The following is a 21,127-nucleotide window of genomic DNA, read 5'->3' on the forward strand; positions in this document are numbered from 1 at the left end:
AGGCCACAGGTTACAGTCTTTTAAATCTGCCAACCTACGTAATCCTATTACCCCTACTAGCTTCAATAGTATGGGTTAAGAAAGACCAGTTGATTAAACTGCTTTAAATGAACCACCTTCTTTTGTCTAATAGATGCCAGTAGCGGCTCAAAAGCACACTAGACATAAGCAGTAATGAATGTCTGCAGCCAGAACAGGGTAAATGTCCATGCCTTAAATGTTCTGGGGGCTTCACTAACCACAGAGGAAGTGCACGCTCCCAACGAGGTTAGACGTCTGAAGTCAGACATTGCAGAAGATCGAATTCTTTGAGTGTTTCACACAGCAAAGAGGACCTGTGGAATGGGTGAAAACTGGATCCTACACAATAAGAAACCCAAGAAAAAGATTTGCCAAGCATTTCCAAACAGGAAGCTAATTTCTTCATTAGAAAAATTACATATTGATGCAGGCGCTCTGGTCTAGTCTACCTACTTTGTTTGCAGCATAAGCTGACTCTAGGTCCTTAACTGGCAACTAAAGTTATTAGAGCAGCCTAAAGACTGCTCTCACCTATGCCCATCAGCACAGAGTTCCAAAGATTCACTTTTGCTGCTCCTCAGCCACATGATACACCTCTCTGTGATACCTGTAACTCCTGGAAAACGAGAGGAGTTACACTCTGATCTGGTGTTAAACATAGCCACTGAAAAACAATGTACTAACTGGAATAAGCCTTGGATCAGGCCTAAAATTGAATAAAAAAATAGGATTATCCTTTATACCAAGGAAAACCTACTTCTGATTTTTTCTTTTGGAAGAGAAGTATTATTTCAGAGAACAAACCAACACAGAGAAATTCAATTAGAACTGAGAGTATTTTTGAAGGATCAGTGAAAAGAGTAAAAGCAATATGTAAGATTGTGAAAGAAGTACAGCATACTGTTCTCTACTGTTTTTTATTTGTTTAAGAAATACTGGCATGAAAACACATGATAACATCTAAGGATTGGACAAATCAAGGAAAATTGTCACGAGATGTGGAACCTGTCAGCTGTAGATTACTCATAAAAATCTACTTCACTTGCCTATTTGAGTCAAGTAGACATAAACCACATAGCCTGTGTGATTAGGCATGGACAGACATAATACTATCAGTGTTTCTACTTCTGGTCCAAAAATTTATTGAAGGACAAAGTTATTTGAACTCCCTATTACACACTGAACTCGGGAGAAAATATTGAAGAGAAAACCTAATGAAATAAACTCATTTGCTGTAACCGTCAGTAATTTCGATCACCAGTCACGTAACAACACATTAAGACCTCACAGACTCCAAACAAAACTTTCCCTGCTATTGTGTATCCTAATTCACAAGGATTTTTTAACTCTTGGCAGAGTTCCACCAGAGTCTGAAGTTATGTCCCTGGGGCTGCCTAAAAGCATCCAGGGAGATACAGAAGTAGCCCTGGTTACAGCACCGACGGTATAAATAGAAGTGGTTGGAGCTGGAGCCTCTGTCTCTCTCTCACCACTCTCATCCTCTCTCTGCTCATTCGGTTCTATTACCACAGTGCTTCAAAATCATTGAAGTCGTGCGACAACCCATTTCATCCTTTCGGCTCTAATTAGGCAAGTCTAAATGTCTGTCTAGATAGGCGGGGCTTACTGAAGCACTTCATCAGTTTCTGGAGGGGCATCATAGTGCCAATCCAAACGCTTATTTAAACAGAGCTGCGGTGCCAAATCCAGCATATTCTGCAGCAGCATGGAAACAACAGAATCTGTGAGACACAGATTGCCTAGTACATGTTTTTTAGCAGCCTCCAACATGAAGGGGCACTTGTCCTGTATTCATCCCATGTAAGTTAAACAGGTCCAGAGAGTAGAACACAGAAAGCATTCTTTATTATTGGGCTTTCCTGGCAAATAAAACAACTACAAGAATTCCAGGACAAGCCTTTCCTGGAACCATGCTAACAAGGCTTTGAATCTTAAAAATCGCATTTAAATCAAATGATTCATTTGTAAACCCATCACATACAGCACACATGTGGTAGGTGTGGGTCATTTCATTGGAACTGGAAAGCAAATGTCTCTATACATGAGAGGTCACCGGTTGTTGTAAGTGAAAATCTTTTCACTGTTAGGCATAATTAAAATACTCTAACAGTGGTTTCAGTAATTTAAACATTGCAGTATTGTTGTAATATTTTTCTAGGCTTCAAGAGTTCACAATTGTTTGGTCCAATCAAATCTGGGAACACTGGAGAAGTTATCACCCATCAAGGTAATTACTTTCAAGTTGAAATAATTACTCCATCAATGTTAATGGTCTTTCAACTTCAATAAAGCACTCACCTGCCGATAATCACGGCTAACCTCTTGCTCTCATGCAATTCCCTCTCTATTTAGTGGGTTATATTACAGCCGTTAGAGTGGTCACTTGTCCTGAACAGCTGCTGAATTTCACTTTGATCGGCTGTGAACCATAAAAAAATTAGTCATCTGTGCATGATTTCCCCCTAACCCAAAAGCCCTTGCAGAGCGAAGGATATGATCTTTTGGCTGTAATAGGGCACTTCATGTAGCAGCCATCTTGTTTCTTATTGTGGCTACTTTCCACTTGTTAGGAGCAGCACAGTAGCCTAATTAACTTTTGCCCTCCACTGCCGTTTACAGCTTTCATTCTTTGCTAAGCAGCACATCTTCTGAATTTATAGCATGTGCCAGAATTATACCACCTACTCTCATCTTGTTTTCTCACAGTGCAGCCCATTTTCCAAATATCTGAAATCAGTATGAATAAAAAAAGTTTTGCCAGTCCCTCTCTTTGGTATATTTTTCCTACTCTTGCGGCTATGGTGCACATTCCTTCTCCTACATGAAAGAAGTCGTGTATACTCCTGCGTACTGCATTACTGGATAATTTTATGCGCTTGGAAGTTAATAACTATCTGGTATGTCATATCTAATGGTGACAAATGTTCACTGCTCTATCTGAGAAAACAGAGCTGAAGTATCACAGGCAGATCTATTAAGTATTTCTATATGTGATGAATAGAAAAGAACTACCTGTGGGTGTTAGATTCCAGAGATCTGTCAAATTCTGTTTAGGAGGCTTGCATGATTGATGTATGGCAGCACTGGCCAGTTGAGATTATTTCCGGCATAATACATTTTATATGATGCTTTACGGTAATTGGCATTATTTATTATTTTTGTTCTGGTTATTCCCTCAATATACAAATTACTATCTGGTTATAAAAACATAATCACACAAGCTAAAGGCTTATTTTCCTTGCAAATCTTCTATTTTTAGTGCTACTCTGCAATATGCCTACAGAGTTCTCCATCACGGATGCAGCATCTGCCAAGAGGAGTTTGGCCAGTGTAGTTATACCAACAACTTCCCAAATTATGTAAGGTAAGCCAACATATGTTCTCCACTGTTAGCACAGCCACATTTAAACCAAGGACTTTGCTGGTGCAGTGACACCAGCTAAGCGATGTGTTAATTTTTTATGACCTGAGCTGACACAGCTATGCCAAGAAAGCCCTGTAGGACAACTTTGGCCTGAGGGCCTGATACTGCAAAACACAATGTGAGTAGACCTGCACTTCTAGGTAAGCAGAGGTGTAAAATTCCCATGAACAAGGCCTATAATACTTACATCTGTCTCTTATTACCTCCTTTAACAAGCACATTGTACTTCTAGTAACACTGCTCAGGAGAGTTTAAGACATAATACTAATGGGAGACACTGCTGCATACAGGCAGAGCTTTCCTTTATAACTCTCACCTCTGGGTGCTTTTCTCCTCTCTTCCTCTTGTCCTTCTCCACGCACTTTCTAACTGCCCCATATTCTTACATTTATTGCTTATCTTCTTGGCTTGCTTGACTTTTGCTCATGATAGACAACCAAACACTGGATACAATGGGCATGGGAGAAACAGCAGTACACATCCACAAAATGTCTACTATGGAAAAGTCAAAATTTACCAGTACTTTACTGCACAGCCACATTTGACACACAACAGTTAAACAGCTCTGATATTTTGACGCCCTTAGGAGGTACTGACTTTATAATGATATCGGCTCTGGGGCCTGTGTTCACAAGCTTAAGTCCTACGTTCACAAGCATGAAAAGTTTACTTTGACAATCCAGTCACTTTTTGTATATTTGTATAAATGAGAAGTTACTGTCAACCCACTCCCATACAATCACATCTTTCATACTAGTGCTGTTGAGAGGACACTGAACATCATTCCTGCTTTAGAGGGTCAAAATGAACTGGAAATACATTGTGGAAGAAGCTTGTACTGCTGTAACCAGTCTTGACTTGATCTTATTCTGCCAAAAAAACAGAATGCCAGTTTAACTTTGCTGTCACCTAACCTCTATCACTATACTCCTGGCCAAACAAGCTAGAGAGGTGGGTGATGCTGCTTTTTAACCGCAGAGCATCAAAAAGGCCCACATGTACGCTACCTGCTGCTAGCAGTGCAGGAAGAGTCTTCTTTCACTCAAGTGCAGGAGGTTTTGCTTTCGGAACACAGTTTCGATTTTTATCTCCACAAGCATCACAAAATTTCAGTTTGACTCAGTTCAATTTTACTGATAACCTTAAGGTCATAGACGGTCATAACTGTGACCCATTAATTCAAATAGAGATTAATATACTGTAACTGGAGAGTAAATAGCTACACATCGGGAAGGCAGAGTGGATGAGTCTGTCAAAGGGTTTGAAAACCCACAAGATGCTTCTCAGTTGGCTTTGGAAGTGGATAGAAAAGAAATTGCCAAATTAGAACAGCCTGCAGAGACATTAGGAAGACCTTAATTTGTATCCTGCAGTGCCACAAGGATTGTAGTTCAACTTCAGATTTCGGTCAAGCTTTATGCCCTATGTCAGGTAAGCAGGGTGCAAGTAAGAAGAACAAGGGTGAGATCGACTACTGTGATTTTAGTAGTGCTTTTTTTTTTTTCCTGGAATATTCTTACGGGATACGAATGGAGACTCACAGATTAAATAAAGGACCGAACTCATTGCTCGCTTAATACTTTAAGTCTGGCTTGTAACATGGAAGCTTGTATGAGAGAATGACTAATGGTGTATCCCACAAGGGAGCTCCAATAGAAATGCTTTAGGAGATTAAATGATTTAGCCTAGTACCCCTGAAAGCTATATTTTAAAGGGCCAGAAGTTTAATCATTGGAATGCTAGTTCTTTCAGTAAAATTACATTTTAATTAAAGTGTCTTATTCACAAAGCTACAGTTAAGGGTATATCAGCAATTTCATGATAAAATTCTATTTCAAAGGAGCTATAACTTTGCAAGTTGGTGTCCAGGTTTTTGCCTCTTAGGATAACTGACCGGACTTCCTAAAGATATCTTTGATAACAGGACTCTGTGCACTTTATGTCAATATCTTTGATTCAAAGCTTTAGCCGTTCTGCTGTATTCGGAACAGAAGAGGTATGATTCTGATCTCAACTCCCCGGTATAAATCAGCAACAACTCTACCGAGTTAACCTAGTTGCAAAGGCTTAAAGTGAGTGCAGCTGTTGCAAGAGCTGCACAGAAGGATTTCTCCCCAAAGGGTAGTATAAAATATAAAAATAAAGAAGGATAGCAAAAAATAATAATCAATAAATGTTCATGACAAAGGACAGTAGAAAAAAAAACATGCAAGTCAGTTTCATTGCAACATTAGTAAAACAGCTATACATATGCTGCCAGAATGTCATTTTGAGTCAGGATAGTGTTTGGGGAAAATAAAGCATTTTGGAGCCAGGAAAATACTAATTCAGTAAATAATAGCTTGTTAATTTAAAAGGCTTTTAACTGATGCTGTTAAAGAAACACACTGTGGCAACATTATTTAAAAGGCCATTTTGGTAGGTTTTATTGCCCACAGTACAACCATCTTGGACGTTTTCTGTTGTTGTTGGCATGCTTAGAAGACATTGCAATGCATGACTGGCCAGGTCAGCTCTGATGCTCGGCAACACATTGCATTCTGCTTAAGCAGAATATTAGGAAAAGCTCTGTCATTTCTCTGGTTTTGAAATTTTAGGCATCCCATCACATTTATGATTGTGTTTTTTTTTTTTTTTTTTTTTGCTTAAAGGAAGTTACGGGAGTTAAGTATCAAAATCCTATTGAAGTTCAATGACCTTGAAAATCCCAATGTACCTACCACAGTGCTTAAAGCAGACATAGCTATTTCGGAAGCCAAAGGTATACATTCCTGTCACTGAATTCAGGACTTGTTTTCTTTTTTCTGTTCTATTTAGGCTTCCAGAAAACTAGACACAAAACTGCTTTTGAACAACATGATCACAAGAATGCACTGGATGAGCTGGAGATGTATCCCACTTCTTTATGTCAAGAGTTGTCTAAGAAAGTTACTTAAAGGTTATTATTGGGTTTTCTACAGTGTGTTCTTTAGGATCCTAAATCCAACCATACCATACTTTTAACTATTTGAATGTCAAACAGATACTAAATAATTGGGGTGAATAAAAATTTGGGGGACTTGGAGTGTTATTCAATACAAACATGCTCTATGTGAATACCATTTCGGCAAAATTCTAGGTTTCTGAAGTTAAGCTGGCATTTCTAAAGAAACCCAAGCTTATTACAACTGCTTAAACATTTTCTTGAAAAATATTTTTAGGAAACTGTCATGTACATCAGCTATCTTAACATAAAATCATCCAGTTCAACTGTCTATATGCTATCTTTCTATAGAAAGGCTAAAATGTAATTTATAGGTGGGATGAATAGTGATAATTGCACACACCAGAACCACTTCTGTTATTGACTTATATAATGTTGTTGGTCAGTTCACAAAACAACCTGCCCTTTCCTGAGTCTATCCATCCCTATACTAGATAGAAAAGTAGTATTTACAGACGTCACAGTACCATATACGCTGATGTTTGGGAAGTCCCCTAAAAGGAAAGACATGTTAGGAGTGCAAAGTAACATTCTAATGGAAATAAATGTAATACAAGTGAAGGTAGATGTGCCTTTGCTAGATGAGTTGTGAGGGGAATCTTCATAAATGTCTATACGTGCAAATGCTTTGCATATATGAACTATTTAATTGCTAATGAATTCATTCACTTTGCGATTCCAACTGAATTACAAAACTTGCATTGCATACAGCAAGGACTGATTTTGCTGTGCTTCACTAAGATCCTGTGAAATTACTATAACTATCAGACAAAAAACTTAGGATAGTATTTTCAGAGCAAGGCTGATAAAGTTAGATGCATGTATCTAATTCCTCCAGACATGACCCATCCTCAGCTTTTCAGCAATCTCCTTGCATCTATCAGGGATTAGATATTAATGTCAAATATTTCAGTCCTGACTGGGCCAAACCCTAAATTTAAACCAAAATATCCTACTGGCAATTGTGAAATATCACTTTTCCAATCATTGTTCCAATCATTGAGATTTTAAAATACCATGAGAGGTCGTAAAAACAATGAAAAGCTGTTTTTTTCCCCCAGTTCTTACCATCACGGTTAATGCTGTCACAGGTGGGATGCTAAATGTTGGATCACTGCGTTTTTCTTGATAGACTACTCGATATAGAGAAATAACACCATTGGGAGATGCAGGCTGGGTCCAGTTCAACCATACTGAGTATGCACTTGTTGCTTGGGCCCAAGGGGCTCCCATGCCCCAGGGAGGTGCCTCCAGAGTTTGGGTTGAAGCCCACAGGCTGTCCACTGATCCCACGGCGTTCTGCGCTCTGACACGATACTCGTAGAGAGTAAAAGGCTTTAGTGCATTGGACGCATCAATAAATTCCAAAGCTCCTTCAGACCAGATGAATAAAAGCAGCTCTCCTTGACTACTACCTACAGGACGTCTGAAATTAAACAAAGGCAATTTATATAATTGAAAATAACTTTAACAGTCCCACTATTGTGGGACTTCTATACATCACACACACAGTGAACTGCCTGCTTAACTTTGTGTCTTAAAAGCATTTCTATGAACCTATGGCAGGTACTGAGTGGTGAAGAACAGATTTTTTTTAAGGCAAGTATTTAATCACTGCTCTCCTTTATCTGGAGGAGTACTATGAAACACTTCAAGCAAGTGTGCAATCACAGTTCATAATAACAGAGTAGTAATACAATGGTATATTGTCCTTTTAGGATGTAACACACCAGAAATGAGATTTTTCAAAATTTAAGACATGAAGTCTTAATGCATATTTAGCTGCTAAAATAAATACCTGATTTGCAATATGAGTGCAAATTTTCAACACTGCTGAAAATCAAGCTACTTATGTACATACTCACGTCAGGATCCCTCATTTACGGATATCTTAACCCAATTTATCAGAGAAAATGTTGCCTAATGCACAAGGGTTAAATATTCAGACATGCCCTCAAAACCAAAGCCACACACTTTCCTTTTATTCTGGTTTGCTCACAATAAACACCTCATTTGTTCTTGTGAATGAAATAAGTAATCCCATGTGCATAAACTTAGCAGAATTTGCAGCTCGACCACAAAAACTCATGAAACATATCACAAGGAGTGTTTTCTAGAGTAAACTATGCTTTTTTTCCAAGGCTGTTTCTGTTTCAAAAATGTAAACTGCAGATATATGAAGACAATTCACTGTGTACTTTTTGGACATATGGGCTTATATATATGTGTGTGTGTGTGTGCGCGCACGCGTGCGTATTTACATATACACATATACACATAAACACTGTATATATATATATATGAAAACATTCATATACATGTAAACCTGAGTGTATGTGTATGTGTGTGTGTGTATATATATATATATATACACACATACACATAAAATGCATACGCATATAAAAATGTATAGCATCCATTCCATTACAGATAGGGTTTTTTTTGTGTGGAACCTGGAAATATTCTGCATATCAGAGATTACAAAAGATTTTCATCCCCTTTCTAATGTGGCCCCTTCTAATACATAATTTACAACAGATGTAAAAAGGAAGCATTCATCTTCAAAACAGTTACCAAATCAATTCTTTCACTTGGCATAAAAATGTTTGTGTGAAATTAAGTTGGTTACATTTAAGCACTGTGATAAATCTCAATGACAGTTGTGCTGTACTGCACACGGATTTAAGTATTTTCCCTACTTTTTACAGGAACCTTGGCCTTCGCAATAAGTAAAAGCACTTTCACCCTCCATGCCAACAACAAAAAACAAATTACATTATCTGCCACTTTCATTGCGAGTAGGGCAAATTTGCAGAAGTCAAATTGGTTTGTCTGACTACCAGGTGTCATCATTACTATACACACACAGAAGCTGAAGAACATTTCTTTGGCAAGAGAAAAATCTGTATTTCACAGAATTCTATCGGTTTTTATTTTATAAGATCAAGACCTCAGGAACTCGTTTAAAAACTTTAAACGCAACAATTTTTTTTAAAACTGATAACCTTAGCTGCTTTCTAATAATATATACCCTGGTATTTACATGGAAATATGAAAAACATAATATATGGATGTGCGTACGAGATGTTTGTGTATCCTTTTTGCATACACATATATAAGGCACGCATAAACATATTGTTTTCTTACATGAAGCTGAAGATCTTTTGATATACTCTGGTATAAACAAGCTAGACAGACACCGAATATTTTAAAGGGTTAAAGCACGATTTTTAAAAAAGCAGAGTTTTGAGGTCCAACATCTCTAGTGTAGCGTAACAGGTATATTATAAGGTGTGTTGATACTGAGAATTGGTTGGCAGAACTGGGTGAAGCATGGTAGGTAGAACCGGTAGGAAAGATTCCTAGCAATTCTCTCTCCTGCTACAAAGTGAAATAGATGTCTGGAAATAGTGGGGGTGAAAGATCTGCTATTGACCCCACAGCTCCATCAAGTATTTTTAATACACTCTCCCATGCTTAATTGCAAAGCCTTATGCAGAACTCCCCCTTAGATGTTGTTCACTGACTTAATGTGAGACACAACATTCCAAAAGGTGAACCACTGCTATGCTTTTCTTCTGCACCAGAAATACAGTTTTCTCCCTACGTACTTAAAAGTATGTCTAAAAATGTTTGAAGATAAGTGAAAGGAGAGGACATCATTAACAAATAAAGTGCAATAAAGTCACATTTAGTATCTGTCTTGTCTCACCAAGCGTTATGGCAATTACATGAATATATAAATATATGTTTTATAACATTTTAAAAATTCTGCGATAAACAGCTTTTTCACACTGGAAGATCAAATATGCCACCAACTGTAAGCTCATCCACAAGCAAAGCTGTACAATGTAGTCTGGTTAAGTATTTAGATCTTATTACTGCTGAATATTTAATGAATGAAACTTATGGTTAGGTAAATGGTTCCATCTGTGGTGCTAAAAACCAGAATATCTTCACGTATGAATAAACTTTGAACAGAAGTGGTTGAACAGTCTGTAATCATTTCAATCGTCTTAAGATTTAAGATTCAACTGCTCATTTAACTGGAAGTGTTTCTTACGTACAATGAGTTGCATAGGAGAATAACATTTCCAGGAGCTGGAAGCTCCTGTCGCTTAATCTGCATAGCCTGATTTGCTGCACAGTCATTTTAAAGATGATCAGACACAGTTATTCTTTAGGGCAAATTCTCCCTACCCCATTGCCAATCTGAGCCAGATAACATAGAGAGGAGCATATAATCTTCCTTGTGACAGATGACTATAAAGCTGTATGTTGAGGACAGCAACACTGACTGCAACACTCACCCCTCAGCTTCGCTATGTGGAAGGGAGAGTCAGTGAATCTTTGAGGTCTTGGAGGTCAATCCAGAATTCTTCTCCACAAGCGTATACCTTTCACCATGCACAAAAAGTGCATCTTTTAGTAGTGTCTGCTATTTCACTTTCCAGAGTGGTAGAGAGTTATTTCTAGAAACAGTGAGACGTCCTGGGATAAAGCAGTCTCAGATGATTTTTGTGGGGGAATAACGCAACATCAGCAATGCCCCATCCCTACAGTTTCACATCCAATTCAACACAGTAGCCTTGCTTACCATTTGTTTACAACAAATCTATACTCATGTAGTTTTTAGATCTATATTTTTACAAGCATTGATGTCAAAAACTGAACAAAGTAAAGTTGAGCTTACTGCCTGTAATACGCTAGTTTAGATTAGGCATTACATCAATTACAGGTAAAAATAAAATCCTCGAGAGTTCTTATAGTATCTATCCATACGGGTTCTTACATTAAATCAGCTACTAATACTCGTGTGCCTTGAAAGCTGCACTTGATGGAGCTCACAGTTGGTACATAAGGGTAAGCGATGAGGTTATTGTAAAGAATTAGTGAAATGGATCCTCTTCCTAGAAGTCTCAAAACAGCAAGCCAGAAGAGTCAACAGCTAGGAGACATCTCCTGTGTCTTGAAACTGCCTACTAATTTTTCTGCTGTTTTTTCCCCATCAGGACTGCTCAGCTAATGATAGTTACGTTACAGTCTCACTTGCATACACGTACTAAATAATTTAACCTTAATGAATGTGACGTGGGGACTTCCACAAAATGCAAATGGTCCAGAATTGTTACAATTTTAGAGGCAATGTTTCTTTAAGATCCATCTCATGTGCAGCCTGCACAGTGCATGCTGGTGGTCAACAAAGAGCAGTTCCATTAGCTGATGTGACCTATATCTTATTAAAATACAGCAAGAAATACATCACCTATTTTCATAATATTCTTTTTCCAGACTAGCAATTTCTGTGGTTGTCACAGGAATGTTATGCCATGATGAATGGGGAGAGAAGTAGATTGGGTGATTGTCTCATAAACTACATCTTCTCATTCACAATCTCTTCTCAGTTGTGGTCCTTGCTAGAAAAGTTTAGAAGCCTCAGGTCTGTGTTTAAAACTGTTAAATAAATAAAATGTTATCATCCCTCTTTTCATAAACTAACATTTTTAGTTTTAGTTTCTAATAAAATGGCTGCAAACTTGCAAGTGGTTTTCTGATTCTAGAGGCAAGTACGAGTCCTAGCATTTTAATGCAAAGATCTGCTCACATACCAGCTCCCCAAACATTCCAGGTTTTGAGTTAAATGAATTTATTTTGGTGGTGATGCAGTAAGGAGGAGGCACACGATGAAGAAGAAATTACATGCCATAACCTCTTGTAGAAATACTGCAGTCTTGCTGCTATAACAATGTAAGGCTATGTGTGGCTACAAAATGAAAAAGAACTATGTGCTTACATCCCATTTCTGATTTTTTGCAGCTATCTGAGAAAGATTTGATATTGTTGTTGTCTAAGCACATTTAAACTTCAGCTGAAATAACTGCCAAGTGATTCATGCCTATGTAGGTGAATATAACGATTGTATCTGGAGCCCCAGTGCGCCATTTTCATTTCACTTTAAATAAAAAACAAAATGTATCTATGTCAGTCAGTGCCCTTCTGCTGTACTCAGAGGTATCAAACAGGCTACAATTATGATTGTGAAGTGATTGTGTCACATTGGAGGAAGGTTTATTGCTTTTGAGTCTGCTAGGCAGTAACACATTCTGTTTCATATTACTCTTTATATCATTGTTTGGCTGTGACTAGAATAATCAAATGCCATCAAATCCTGTCAAATTCAATTTACAGTATTTTTCATTGAAGCAGGCTTTCTGCATTATATTTCCTGTTTTCCTTTTCTATGGCTGCCATGGAACAGCAGCGGTAATCATCAGCTTTATTTACAAAACCAACAGAGTGAAGACATAGCTTAGCTATAACGGATACTTTACTTCTCTTTATACAGGGGACGGACTTGATTTTTTTTTTGATCAGGTAATTAAAAAATAGCAGACAAAAAGCTATGTCAAGAGAGCAGGAATTTTTAGAGACTGCTAACGTGTGTAAGGCAAAAGTGAAGTTATATTAATTATCATTGCTGATTCCCAAAAGGTAATTTGGTTCTCTCTCTTCTCAGCTGGAGCTCTAATTCAATAAAATGTCCGACTATTGCAAACTCTGTGGGGGATGGAAGGTGCAACCCAGTAGGTTGGAGTTGGGAAAACCAACTCCAAACTTGGACTTTAAATCTCTCTGCAGCTCATGGCTCGAGTTGTACGTCCCCTTTCTGCAGCTATTCAAGAAGGGTCCCTCCTGCTAGCTTTAAAGGGTCAGCCGGCATAACAGAAGTCAATGCTCTGCTACGCTGATACTTCGCTTAACAGAGGTATCTACATAGAAAGGTCATGCAGTGCTCAGTAATTTCATGGCGCAGGGAATGAGGATGTTTCAGTCAGCTGCCTAGACAGGGCAGCTGAGTACAACCACCAAGAGACATAAATAGATGTAATTTAATTGAGAGATTGTATAAAATAGAGCCGCACTATTATCCTACTCCAGATTAATTACTTACAAATAGGAACATAACTCCGCTCTTAACATTGATCTATGTTAAGAACCCAGATACCATTTGGGGCTTGGAAAATCTTGTCAGCGATACTGAATAACTCCTGTTTCTGTTCCAAATTCCTCAATTGTCTGTCACAGAGGATTAAAGAAAATGTGTATTAGTCTGGGTAAATGCACTCTAAGAATATCTATCTTTCAATTTTGTCTGTCCCTTTGAATTTTTTAAAATATATTTTTACCTACTTTTTGTTATTTTTAGGAGAGGATTATCATTCTTGTATCAACTCTTTTTCTCAACTCCTACATCCACAGTAGGATATTAGTAGTATTGATATTAGTAGTTAAGAGGCAAGAAACCAGACAAACTTTACCTTTTATGTCTACACTTTTTTCACCTGCTAATACATCAAGGAGTAGAGAAGCGTACACCTCAGTAAGACTACAGAACCTGAGGCGATAAAAGCATTTACCTGTGAATAAAGTAGTTAGTAATGATGCCATTTGGTTTCTTAGGTGGTGACCATTTCACTTCTACGAGCGCAGACCCAGCTGCTTTTACGACAGGCGGGCTCAATTCTCTAGGAGGTGCTTCAGCAGTTCTCGAGTATGTTCGACCACCCACTCCACAGCCACCTACAGAACCAGAAGTTTGCTTAGAGATGAGAGTTTCTTCCTCAACAAAAATGATGATTCTCAAATTTGAAAATGCAAGAAATGACATATATTTTCCAATTAGACTATACAACGGCTGCGTTTACTGAACGAAAGCAACAAATCATACGAAGAAACAAAATACAAGAGAACACTTCGTGATTTTGATGAAACAAAAAACAAAATGCGTTCAAATATTTACTGGTTAAGGATTCCTTTCCATGTTAAAATTATTAAAATGCCCTTTCAAACACTGTCTGTGTCAAATCATAGCTCTTAAACTGCCCAGACAAAGCTCTCTGGGTTCCCATGATTGCCTTTAGAATGTGCAACGACGTCCCCAGGTCAGCAGTACAAATATCTGGGCAAGAAGCTTAACATAATGAAAACTGTGGATAGAAATCTGAGGAGTATCCAATTTGGATGTCACTGACATGCTATGACAGCAGTGATAGAGTTCCTTTATTTCTTCCATTAGCATAAACTTTTCTGTGACATGAAGTTCAGGACTGAGCATTTCTGAAGTAATCTACCAGAAATAATAGAACAGAATAACAGAATAATAAAAACGGATGAATGTAGAGTAAAGAAGCTCCTGCTGAAATGATGCATCATTTCACCTCATTTCCTTGTTAAACACACATTTAAATTAGTGCATCTCCACTGATGAGCTACTCCTGACTTACACCAGCGCAGGTGAGAGGAGAATTAATTCCTAGCTGTCCTTTTAGACAGATTTACTTCAGTGTCCTTCAGACAGATTTTGAAAATTTCCATTAAATTCAGGGGATTATGTAGTATTTGGGCTCTTCTCTTGCATCTTTATGATTACCACTTCTTGCAGATGAACTGCTACAGAACTGATCTTGTTCTGCAGGCACATTTTCAAATATTGTTAAGCAATTTGTGAAGAGCTTTCAATAAAATGGCACATATTACCCAAAATACATTTTTTAATCACCATTTAAAATATTCATGATGTAACATGGAGAAATATTCAATGCTCCATTCTGCGCTAGGCTTTCTTTTTACTAGGTAAACATTTCACACCAATTCAGAAATAAGATTTTCGCTCTGTTTTGCTGAGCTGAATCTATTTGGCAAATCTCCATTCTCTACCAGTCACAGAACTGAGTCTTTTAAAATCATCTTACCATCCTGGCATGCTTGTATTCTTATCTCATACAGGGTGTAGGGATCTAGGCCATCCACAAAAACAAAATGAGACCGACCTACTGGCTTCACGAGGAGAGTGGGACTGCTTGCATTTAGTAAGATGTTGTATTCCAGAGGCACATTGACAATGAATATCCCTGTTGTGAAAAAGAGATGACCGGTGATTATCTGAAATCCTAACAGCAGTGCAGCACAAATTCAAAGAGGCATTCATCACATGCAATTTTAAGCGCAAGCCCCTCTTGAGATTTTGCCTACTGTCTCTTTCAGAAACTAAACCCATTTAAATATAAATTGAAACAGATCCATCTGCAGATCACAGCTGGAATATGGACATTACAGTTCTAAAGACAGTTAAAAATCAAAATCCACTTCAATCAATGCAAGTGTTGCGATTGCCACCTCTGGGAAGAGGAGTGGATCTTATGACTGGGAAGCAGGCATCTGTTATTTCTTTAATTTGAAGGCGTAGAGTTTAAAGCAACAGCTAGTAAACACTGCTTTTTTGTGTACTGAGTCATATGATCAAACAACTGAATTGCCACAGTTTAGCAAATTATCCCTTGTTAGCCCAGCAGCAGTACCTGAACGTTTCTAATGCTCTTAGCCTACTCTGCTAGTAAAGTATAATGCACTAGCCTGAACCAAAAAAAAAACCCATGTCATTTTAGCCGAAATAAAACATTTTGTTAGGTTTTACTTTTTATTGAAGAAAAATGGAACTAGTTTTTACCATCTTGTTTTAATTCAAGCATTTTTCCCCTCTGTTCCTCTTCCGATCCTGTCAATTCCTAGTTTTCCAGTTCTGTTGAGAAGCTGGAAAATCAATTACTCCAACAGAACAAGCTAAGCCACATGCCATCCCCTCAGAATGACTGGCACAGATTCCTGGATTTTCTCTTCTTTCCTCCCACATGACTTTCTTTTCTTTTCAAGCACTGCACAGAGGACAGCTACCATTAGGCTGCAACTCTTTGCCTGTCCTTCTACAGGACAATGTTGAAAGTCAGAAAGCTTCCAGCTACTGTCTAAATTATACACTTTTCCTTATTGGAGTGTATAGGTGAAAGAAGAATCCAGGAAACATTAGGAAATGGGCTGTAGACTGTTCACTTTCTGTCCACTACAGACTGTTCTTCACCGACAGCAGCAATTTCACAAAACTAAGAGAATAACTAAAGAAGAGCTTCTGTTATGTGTATTTCCGTTCAATCTGCAGTCCTTTGCAGTCTTGAGCGTATTACAACCAGAACAAAGTGCAAAAAACAGTAGTCCAGGTAACATTCTGAAATAAGTCAAAATTATCTCATTAGCAGGAGCACTCTGCTCTTTCAACACAACACACCTACTTTAGATGTCACAGAGCTGTCTTCCTGCCTACACTAAGAACCGAATGCCTGTCACCAGTTCTGAGACTTGTCCACAAGGCTGTATTGAGAATCTTCCTGTTCATCACTTTGGAAAATGTGTCCATTCTTTCTGCTAATTGTGGTTTTGAAGTTTTTCTGATAAAGCATTTGGATTGATACTGTTGCCCTGAAAATAATAAGAGTAATTTTTTCCACTGTTGGCTATCTTTTAGATGGATTTTTAAATTAAATATGAATATAAAAATGCACATTAACTAAAAAAAAATTAGAAGAAATATATGGTACCATAAACAGTTGATGCTCTTTGGAAGATCAGAAAAAAGTTTGTGGAATACCAAGCTTTTATAACTCTCAGAAGAAAGAAGAGAACAGAAAGACCCCAAAGAAATGAGAAGAATATGCTTTCTCAGCAGACAGCACACAAAGGAAATGCCATTACACTAAAAAAGCTGAAAGATTAGCCCTGAAGTAGAGTGGCTTCAAGTTTATTCAACTGCTCAAGCTCACTCAACTGTTGAGTTTTCTCTGTAGGAGAAAAAAAGACACTGATTAAATGGAAGAGAAGAAGGGAGGAGACAGAAACCGGACACATTTCAGAGTAAAAGTTTCAAGAAAACACAAAACTCTAGTAACTCAGAATGGAGTAACAGAAATATGACTTTTAAAGCTATGCAGGACATTACAGAGAAAATCTCTGAGAGGTGATCTTGAAGTATAGTAGATGGCTTCTGCAACAAAGAAAATGATTTTATATGATGATGATGATTTATGTGATACGTGGTATACACAATCTTCTGGTAGAAAGCGCTTGAGTCTGCATTTTATAATTATACCAGGAAATAAAGATATATTATTACACCTAAACTACCTTGTTTTCTGTAATTGGAGAAGCTGCAAAGGACACAACAAGAGATCCTAAAGTAAGAACTTGAAGTAGTAGGAAAGCAGATCAAATAGAAACATTTTTTTGCTTCCCAATGATGAGTTAAGGTCTCCTTTTCCAGTCCCTGTAATGGACTAGATAATTCAGATAGAAAAGTCCACTATCTCATGAAAGTGACACTTAACTCACTTCTGTGAATTGTCTGATCAGGTGCATTTATTCTAGGCAGAAATTCACCAGAAACCTTTGAAATTGGCACTACTCAGAATGCCTAGTTTCCCAAGGCAGATTAAATACCAACAAGGAGAGCTGAATCCAGCTATCCCTATGCAACAATGGACACCTATGACTTACCCATGTCTAACCTTCAGTCCATATCTCAACAGAATTGCTAAATAAAATCCAAAATCTTGAAATTCTGCTAACTGCTGCAAATGTATTAGGAATGATCCCAACAGTAAACATGCTCAGCAGAAAAAAAATTCTCAGGAAGTGAGCACGAAAGTATAAATAAATCTAAGTAAACACCCTGAAAAATTCAAAGTAATATTCAGTGGAAATCCTTCCCGGCATTCATCAAATGCTAACATCAAAAGATCACTTTATGAGCTGAAAAATAAAAAATGTGCTCATACAGTACAGAAACTTGTCAAAAAACTTTGTTTGTTCCAGAATACCCTTCAGCATCTGCAGCCAGCCTGAACCTACTACCTTGTGTGTTCTGATGACTGAAGGAAATGAAATGGGCATATTTGTTAAAGTCAGCTGGGAAACCACACGACTTGGTTAGTTCCAGAGTTCATAAATTTATGTCAGAATAAAAGGAACCGTAAAAGCACAAGTGAACCAATTTACCCTAAGTGCAAATGGCAGTTTTGTTATTTGGTGTCAAAGTTACCATGAGCACAATGACAACCTGCCATAACACATTTTCATGTTCACTAAAGAACAAGGATTTAGTTGGTTAATATTCCCAGCAATACTCCTTTTCATAATTTACAACAACTAGATGCTGATAGGTTATTTAACATTTATGAAGTTAAGATGTAATCAGAAAAACCCTGATTATCTTTACAAATAAAAAAGTTAAATTATTCCACTTTTTTCCTCTCTGACTTCATTTCACAGGAGGTGCGCACTTTGCAATGGGACAAGTCAATCAAACTAAACCTTGGGTTTTTTTGTGGGCATATTTGGACAATGTTTAATGGACAATTCTGTGCAAAACTCTGCAAATTAAGTTTGACGGCCCTGTTTATTTCAAAACTAGGGTAGCTTATAAAACAGAATTTGCAGCACAAGATGCTTAGAATTGAGAAAATAAAACCACAGTCTGTTTTACAGACTGGTGACCAAAAATCTGTTTGAAGTCAATTGCTGGAATACTGTTTAATATGATGAGAAACTCCATCACAATTAAAGCAAAATAATTAAATTGTTTCAGTTACAGTCAAGACATACTAAAATAAGAATATCAATGTCTTTCATTTAAAATCAAGTAAGAGAATAAACTGTGAAGTAATACCTTAACATTTAACTTCACACAATCAAAAAGTATTTTAGCTGCTTAAGTATTTAAATTAAGCTGTATGCATCCAGGTGTCTTATTCTGATTGTATCAAGTGTTCCCAGCAAGCCTCCGAATACAATAACATCTGGAGATGCTGACCACTTTCAAGATGCAGAACTTTGGACATTGAGCTTGAAAAATTGGGCCTACAGTGACATAGAGAAAACACTAATTTACACTAAGAAACAAGTTAATCCATTGGCTTAGCAAAAGTCAGAGCGATTTGTTATGTCATCTTGATTATTCCTCTGAAATAAAATAGAAGCCACATTAGATGGGGAAAGCAAACTAAAAGACAAACAAATATGTAATTCACATACCAAGTGGGTTCCCAAGCAGGATCCCAACAAGAACAAAAGAGGAATCCAGACACGTTACGCAACCACCGCTCTCTAATTGTTAGCATCTAACCCAGATGCTAATGGAGTGAGGTAGAATGCTACAACATGATGAAAGAGGACATTTTAATCCAAATGATCATTAATATATGAAGCAAGGAACCCAGGAGTAGAGGACAGAATCCTGCGTCTTTTGAGCATATTCATCTTTCATGACGTTACCAACAACTAAACACTTTCAGAAGGATCAGGTCCCCAGTGAGGACCAGTGGAGTGGTCAGCGAGTTGAAATGCAAGATGGCTACCTTCATTCCTATCAATAACGTTTATGGATATGCCTTGGGAGATTTATGAGTTTTTTTCCATTCAGCTTTTCTGCTTTTATCCATGCTACTAATAGTTGTTCCATAATAATTATAACACATCCTTCTGTAGCATATAGTGAAATGTACCGTACATTTGCGGTCTGTGCGCTGAGGCAATTCAACACAATATAATAGGATACCTATTTCAGAAAATAAAGTCCTATTTTCCATAGTGAGTGAGGTGTGTCAAATATTTTTTCTGAATCCATCACTTTAACCACTGCTTGGCCACCTTGCTATTTAGCTAACTCAGGAGTTTTGAAATGCTATATATCTGTAAAGATACAGGATTTGGATACATCACTGATGTCAAAACATCATAATTAAGCCATCCGAAAGAAAGGTCTGCCTAATACGATGCTCCTAATTAATCTTGGGGATATCTGATCCAAATTTATTACAGCAGATAGCAGATCAAAGGCCAAAGGATCCCTGATGTCCACAAACAGGAAGACGCTATGACCATCTACCCTCCCATAAAAACTTGATTAATAAAAAGCCCTTTTTTTTTTTTTTTGGCTGAAGACAATATCAATTAAAACAACTGTCTTGTCCAGGAGTGACTGCCAAATCTTATAACGAAAGTCGCATTCTGAGTTTAAAAGAGAAATCTATATTATTTCCATACAGTAAAATAACAAAAAAAAAGATCAAAAATTATCAAAAATAGACTTTAAAAAAGCAACTACTTTGCACAATGACATAAATAAGGATAATAAGTTGAAGGCTCTTCAGGCTAATGCTGCCGAGCTGGAAATCTACTTGGCCCGAGAGGCAGGGATGTATAGGAGCTGTTAATGGGATGTATGCCATTCTAGAAGCTCAGAACCACCAAAGGAAATCTCCAAGTGCTTCTCCCCCAAAGTCTTCCTCTTGGGAAAAAACACAAAGAGCATAAACTTCTCAGAACGAACATGGAGAAGGATTATTAAGGGTCAAGAATTCATTTCGTAGTTTCTGCATGCATCTACACTTCTGCACGCAGGGTTTATTTTAGCAGCAAGAACATTTCCCTACTGTTACTACTCCCCATTCTTGTGGGGAAAATTAGCTAGCAACCCTGAGGCTTTTTGATAAATGGAAAAGCATTTCTTCCTCTCCTGACAACCCCAAAAGGTGCACTGCATGAAATACAGTCCCTTATTCATACTTACAGACTTAAAGAATTGGTCCCACAAAGGGAAGTCAGAGAGGAAGGGACAGAGTCAGAGAGGTGACGTATGTGCTTGGAGTGCATCCAGCACCTGGGAAGAAGGACACGCGCCCACCCTTGCCTGACGGTATGATTCGTCCAGCTGTGTGAGTACATTAAACCCAGATCCTTTGCAGGGTCACGATGTCCAATCTCCTCCTCACCCCTCTGATTGTGTGGTTGAA

At 37.8% G+C, this 21,127-nt stretch overlaps 1 protein-coding gene across 1 annotated transcript in view; it reads right to left on the reverse strand.

The window, feature by feature from the left end:
• USH2A (usherin) overlaps nucleotides 1–21,127 on the reverse strand; it is a 401,466-nt gene that overhangs the window by 47,323 nt on the left and 333,016 nt on the right. The window contains exons 58-60 of the mRNA XM_068939839.1: nucleotides 15,203–15,361; nucleotides 13,868–14,030; nucleotides 7,518–7,875 (exon numbers count right to left, since the gene is read on the reverse strand). Of these exons, the coding sequence (XP_068795940.1) occupies nucleotides 7,518–7,875; nucleotides 13,868–14,030; nucleotides 15,203–15,361 (680 nt within the window). The remainder of the gene's footprint in view (nucleotides 1–7,517; nucleotides 7,876–13,867; nucleotides 14,031–15,202; nucleotides 15,362–21,127) is intronic.

Source organism: Struthio camelus, chromosome 3 (assembly GCF_040807025.1).
Source record: "Struthio camelus isolate bStrCam1 chromosome 3, bStrCam1.hap1, whole genome shotgun sequence".
NCBI classification, from domain to species: Eukaryota; Metazoa; Chordata; class Aves; order Struthioniformes; family Struthionidae; genus Struthio; species Struthio camelus.